Below are 6,436 nucleotides of genomic sequence, written 5' to 3'. Positions count from 1 at the left end.
TTTTTTTTTTTTTTTTTTTTTTTTTTTTTTTTTTTTTTTTTTTTTTTTTTTTTTTTTTTTTTTTTTTTTTTTTTTTTTTTTTTTTTTTTTTTTTTTTTTTTTTTTTTTTTTGTATATTGAATTTGAAGCATTTTGTTGTTTATTGTTGTTAACCTACTTTGAAACCCGTATACGATTTTTGCATATTTATTGCTAACTTTACAATGTGAAGTTTGAACAAAAACATTACTGGCGATGAGTGATGTCATTTCAATTTTAATTTAGAACTGTCAGATGATTGACCATTCCTTTGAATGTAAAGAAATTGTAAATTCAATTATGAAATCTTCAAACATTTTACAAATAAATTGATATGTATGCATCCCTCAAAGAACAAGTATCTTATCCATTTTATTTTATACATTTTATGTGGAGTAGTACTTCATTCAAGCCGGATCCAGAAGTTGACTGTTAAGAGAAGAATATCGTTGAAAATATGAAGTTCGGTGTTTAAGTAATTTGGTCATGTTGTGAAAACTCGGAATGATATTTTGTAACAATTTTTGTATATTGAATGATCTGTGATAATATTGTGTTGGTATTTTGCTATTTAGCTTTTTAGGCTTAAACGAATGATGAAAGACTGATCTCTCAGCTACTCTGTAAAATTTTCATAGATTTTCTTTGTCAGTATACATAAGCATATTGTGAAATTTATCAATGTTATTGAATGAATGAGTACGACAAATACTATCATGGTGATGAATTCTAAATCCTCTTCCTCCATCTTTCATACCTGCCAAATTCGCTTCTTTTATTGAAAATTGTGATTTCGAGATGCATGAAATCTCCCCATTGTTTCAAGAATGGAACCACACACACTGAGCTCTCATCCTCCACAATTCTTTTTGGAAAAAATTAAAGACACAACCTATACTGTATTAGTGATGTTATTTCTGCAGGGATTTCGGATGTGGGAAGGTTAATCATTGATAACATTTTGCGGCACTTGATCTTTCCTTTGCTTCTTCCATCTCTGAGGATAGAGGCTGATAATGTTTTTTTGTCTCTTTTTGATGTGTTTTTTGTTGAAGAATTGTGAGTCTTTTATGGTTCTTTCTCATCAAGATGTTGGATTGTTTAAGTCATCATTTATTTTGCTGGTTTGAATTTCAAAAGGCTTTCTTGAAAGAAGGCTTTTTTCATCCGGCATTTATTCCAGTTTTTTAGAGGCATTGAAGGTACGTCCAAAATTTCTTCCATTTCAAAACAACATTAGTTTCAGCCTTTAGGGGACTCTAGGCATCGTTCCTCAAGTTTGTTTCGTCTTTATTAATGTTCACGAGGAAGAAGATTGTAATCGTTTCGAAGTTCTTGATTTTGTATTTTTTTTCCTTTTATTTTCACTCCCTTCGAGAGTTTATTAACATATATCAATGAGAAATTATTTCTTGTAAAAAAATGTTTAGTTAGCTCAGCGTTACCTATTTCTTGTTCTTAGGGTGCTATGTTTCAGCTCCTCAACTGCTAGGTTTGTACCCAAATTTGTTTTTGAGCCAATAGGACTGTATTTCCTTGTCTCCTCCCTTTTAGATCGTGAGAAAAAATGAAGAAAAGTCTTGAAGTACTTTTGATTATTTAATAGAGCTCTCATTGTAGGATGCAAAAGTCTCACGAACGAATGATGCTTTTGTTGTCTTCTTCACATCCCTTTTGGTTTCAGTATTGGCTATCTTACAAAGATCATAAACTTTTGGTTGTCTCATCTGTTGCTAATATTCGGCTCTCTTTGTATATCTAGAAAGGGTAGTGGAACTATATCAGCTGCTGGCGGGAAGGGATGGGGTGGAGGTGGTGGGGGGAGAATTTCTCTGGATAGTTATGGCATTCAAGAAGATATTAAAGTTACTGTACATGGTATGCACTTCGTATGGATGAAATATTCTATAATTATAATTATAGTTAAGTTTATTTGTTTGAGTGTGTTGAATGCTTCTGGCGTTGTATCATAACATTGGTAACTCTATGTTACACCATCCTTGTTTCAGGCGGTGTAAGTATTGGGTGTCCTGGTAATGCTGGAGCAGCCGGCACTTACTTCAATGCTAATTTGCTAAGTTTAAAAGTTGGAAATGACAATATCACGACAGAAACTGAAACCCCTTTGCTAGACTTTTCAACTACTCCACTATGGTCAAATGTTTTTGTGGAGAATAACGCAAAAGCTTTGGTCCCATTGCTGTGGACAAGAGTCCAGGTATTGAGTGATATTTCTTCCTTCCACATTTTTGCTCCGCTATAACATATAATTTTTGTTGATTAATTGATGAATGCATATATTGTAGGTTTATTCATCAATTATTAAATAAAAACTTCTGAAATGCATGTTATGAGTTCATGTATGCAAGAAAAAGTTGTATAATCTCTTTCATTTGGTTTTTACAAAACTTTTGAGAAGATGTCCGAGCTTTCATACAGAAGATGAAAGGATATGCAATTAGGCATTACATTGTAAGTATAATTGATGATCAAACCTCTTCCAAAGACACCTCCCTTATCTCTAAATGGAGGATGAAACAAAACCTCCACCGTCCCTTATCTCTTGAGGCTTCTGTTTTGCCTCTCTGGAAGGTTAAGATTCCTATGAGAAAACCCTAGCATCTATATCCCCATCCAAATCCCCTCCCTGCCCCACCTCGTCTCACTTTTTATGTATAAATATAAATATATACATATACATACACACATATATATCAAAATTAAGGCACAAAACCAACTTATTTATATTTATATTGTTTTATATATATTTATTTAGTTAGTTAGCTAATAAATAAGTAAATATATATTTTTTAAGTATGGAAGATTATGTTGTAAGATTTAGAGTTGAGTTTCTAGAAATTATGTTGAACTTTATATTACAGTTTTACTTATGAAATGTTGTTGAATTTATTATAAAGTTTTACGCTTTTAATAGAAATTATATTAGAAAATGGAAATTATCCTTTGAAACAAATATTCTTTTTTTTTTTAAAAATGTTAAAAAATGAAGAAGAAAAAAAATCTCTGGGGAACCCAATTCCCACTTCGATCCCAATGAAAATAAACAAGAAATTTCGCAGGAATGGGGAGTGAAATAAGAGATGAGGACGGAATAGAGAAGGCTTCCCCATCCTCTACCCGTAGACAGCTCTACCCACTAGATAAATTTCCTCTTGTCTTCTAAGAGCTGATTCAAAGTTCCCTCATCCGGCATATCCCCGAGAATGGCTTAGAGCCAGGATGGCCATTTTTTTATTTTATTTTATTTTATTTTATTATTATTATTATTTATTTTTATGTTATCTACTCAAATGTTCGAAGGGAAAAATAACGCCCAAATATACAATTTTGGTTCTTAGCTGACTTGTAAATGTAAGTTCTGGTTCCTGTTGTTTAACTTGGCCTTCTTTATTGTCATTCCTATTATTTTTGTTGCAACCTTGCTCATTATTTCATTTTTTTTAATGGAAAGTTGGTTTCTTATCAAAGCAAGACAAAAATTATTGGTGGGTAAAAAAATGTTGCATGTTCTTAACTTATATTCCGTCAAACAGCGTAAGTGAGCTTATCATCTTGTTGACTGTTATTTATGAAGGTATGAAGGTTTCTGACTTTTACTTTGGTCATTTAAATTCCATTCTTTTTTTTTTTTTTTTTTTTTTTTTTTTTTTTTTGTTCAACCACGCTATGGAGTGAGAATTCAAACTTTTAATCTTTTTTGTCGATGATATAATGTCCTAATGAGCTGTACTATTCTTAAGTTGGCTATTGAAGTTAAAATTTTTAATTAAATTTTATTTGATGTTTTCGACCATTGCATTTCTTACTGCCATGCATAGGATTTTGTCTTAACTATTTCTGTTTGTCTAGGGTTGCTTAACCTATCCTGGAATTTAATTTCTTCGATCAATTGATTACTGCTGGTATCTTTTGGCTCCATGGTTCTAGGTTAGAGGCCAAATTACCTTATACTGTGGAGGCAGCATTGTGTTTGGACTCTCCGAATTTCCAATATCAGAATTTGAACTAGTTGCTGAAGAACTTTTGATGAGCGATTCCATCATAACGGTTTGACTCAAATTTTTCTATATCAAACTTGTTCATTATCTTATACCCAGAGTTTGGATTTTTTTATGTTTCTAAATAGGGATTATTTTTCTGGGTTTGTGTGCGTGTTTGTTTGTTTTGTTTTTTTTTTAATTATTTTATTTTATAAATTTACACTTTCGAGTTATTACCTTGCACACACATAGAGCTGAATGGTGACACGGGTCTCAAATTTTCATTTAATAAAAAAATAAAGGAAATTTGTACTTGGGAGTTATAACCTTCACATGCAATTGACTAACAAGATCAAAATAATCCCTCTTAGAAAGACCAACCACGGGAGACAATGAATCAAAATAACCCTCCTCGTTAAATTTAGAATTTCACATAAATGCTTACCATACACAAGACCAACTATTTCAGAAATTAAATTTACTGAAGATGAAGGATCCTTCATAATAGCAAAAGCAGATACATGACATTCCTCATTAATAGCCAAATACAGAATTAAAGCTTCAACAGCCACCCCATTCTCGAAACTAACACCCACGGTTTCTTGGAGCATCCTTTCCAAAAGAAGCTTCTCACAAAATTTCCAATGGATCTAATGACATTGGAAGAGAATTAAGGGATTAACAGATCATGCTCACCCTTAATAATTTATCTTTTGGTTAAATTCCAACACGTGCTTGCTTCACTTAGACACCAACCTTTTGAATTCTAAACGCGCTCTACATACTTGTTTCTACCTATTGTATCAGAGTCTCCTAATGTAGTTTGAATGACATTCCATATTTTTTTGTTTCCAAAGTGACTAAAATTCTCTTTGACTGAAGGTTTTTGGCGCTCTCAGAGTTTCTGTTAAGATGCTGCTGATGTGGAACTCTAAAATCCTGGTAGACGGAGGGAGGAATACGTTTGTTACTGCTTCAGTTTTTGAAGTCAGGAATCTGGTTGTTTTAAAGGTATTATCCTTTAAACTCCTTCTGCCAACTAGACTAGACTAGGATTAACTTTTTTATAAAAAAGTTATTTATTTTTACATTTGTGTTCCTTTGGACATCTTATAATATCTAAGCTGGCTGTGATACCTTAAATGTGACAGCAAAACTCGAGCATTAGCTCAAATTCAAACTTGGGTATGTATGGCCAAGGGCTATTGCATCTTACTGGTCAAGGTGACACAATCAAAGGGCAGCGACTCTCCTTGTCGCTATTTTATAACATAACTGTAAGTGTTTGTCACATCTTTGAGATTTTGTTATGATCTATTTTGTAGGGCTTCTAAGCATTTTTCTATCTTAATGAAAGCTAATATATATATGTCTTATTTCTGTTTTATAACATGACTGCAAGTCATCATCATAATATAGAGTTCTCGTTATGTTCTATTTTCCAGAGCTTTTTAATTGTTTTTTTACAAGAAATGAAAAGAACTAATGCTCGACAAGATGCAAACCCCACTATGGATATAGGAAAAACCAGAAATAAAATGACAGTTACAAATTTATCTTCTTCATTTTACATAGTGACTACCATTTTCATCCCTACCCCTTCACCCTTCCAAAAAAGGAAAAGACGAAATGAATCTATTGGTACATCTATTTATGACTACTGGCAATAACAGGTTGGAATCGGCTCTTTGCTTCAAGCTCCATTGGATGATAATGATGCCAGTAGAAGCCTGTGAGTATGTTATATGTTATGCCTTTTGGCTACACTTGTTAATCATTCAGCATTGGAATAATGAAATCCTTAGAAAACTTAAGTTTCTATTTGTAGGGTAACAAAAGCACTTTGTGATAGTGAGACGTGTCCACTGGATTTAATGACTCCACCAGATGATTGTCATTTCAATTATACACTATCCTTTTCACTTCAAGTAAGAGATAGATTTCATTTGGTGGAGGATCTTGTTGTTAGATGCTCCCAACTTATATTCGTGTTTGTTCAATTGTTCTGCAATTTTTATTCTTGTTTCCTAATTGGTTTTTATTCCATTATACCAAGAAGTGTTAATGGGGTGATTGCAGCTTTGCAATTTATCATAGATCAATCTAAATGGTTTCCTTTTACCTTTTTTAGATTTGTCGTGTTGAGGATCTTGTTGTTAATGGAATTATCAAGGGAAGTATTATTCAAATCCACCGGGCAAGAACTGTTATTGTCAACAGCAACGGTGGGATTACTGCATCAGAATTAGGTAATTAGGTACATCATACACAAAACTGTTCTTATAACTGTTTTTTTTTTTTTTTTTGGTTATTTTCATTCTATCAAATGAAAATCTGTTTCCTATAAAAACAAATGTTTTCTTCTTTTGTTCTACATGTTACATTCATTAACCAAAAAAAAAAAAAAAAAAAAAAAA

The 6,436-nt window shown here is 32.2% G+C and overlaps 1 protein-coding gene across 1 annotated transcript in view; it reads left to right on the top strand.

The window, feature by feature from the left end:
• Positions 1-6,436, top strand: part of LOC111491138 — a 14,053-nt gene that overhangs the window by 2,393 nt on the left and 5,224 nt on the right. The window contains exons 3-10 of the mRNA XM_023139906.1: positions 1,781-1,896; positions 2,028-2,236; positions 3,967-4,086; positions 4,902-5,030; positions 5,171-5,296; positions 5,693-5,751; positions 5,848-5,947; positions 6,151-6,268. Of these exons, the coding sequence (XP_022995674.1) occupies positions 1,781-1,896; positions 2,028-2,236; positions 3,967-4,086; positions 4,902-5,030; positions 5,171-5,296; positions 5,693-5,751; positions 5,848-5,947; positions 6,151-6,268 (977 nt within the window). The remainder of the gene's footprint in view (positions 1-1,780; positions 1,897-2,027; positions 2,237-3,966; positions 4,087-4,901; positions 5,031-5,170; positions 5,297-5,692; positions 5,752-5,847; positions 5,948-6,150; positions 6,269-6,436) is intronic.

Source organism: Cucurbita maxima, unplaced genomic scaffold (assembly GCF_002738345.1).
Source record: "Cucurbita maxima cultivar Rimu unplaced genomic scaffold, Cmax_1.0 Cma_Scf00016, whole genome shotgun sequence".
In the NCBI taxonomy this organism is placed as follows: Eukaryota; Viridiplantae; Streptophyta; class Magnoliopsida; order Cucurbitales; family Cucurbitaceae; genus Cucurbita; species Cucurbita maxima.
Note: the sequence above shows the minus strand (reverse complement) of the source record. Positions and strands in the feature narration are given on the sequence as shown.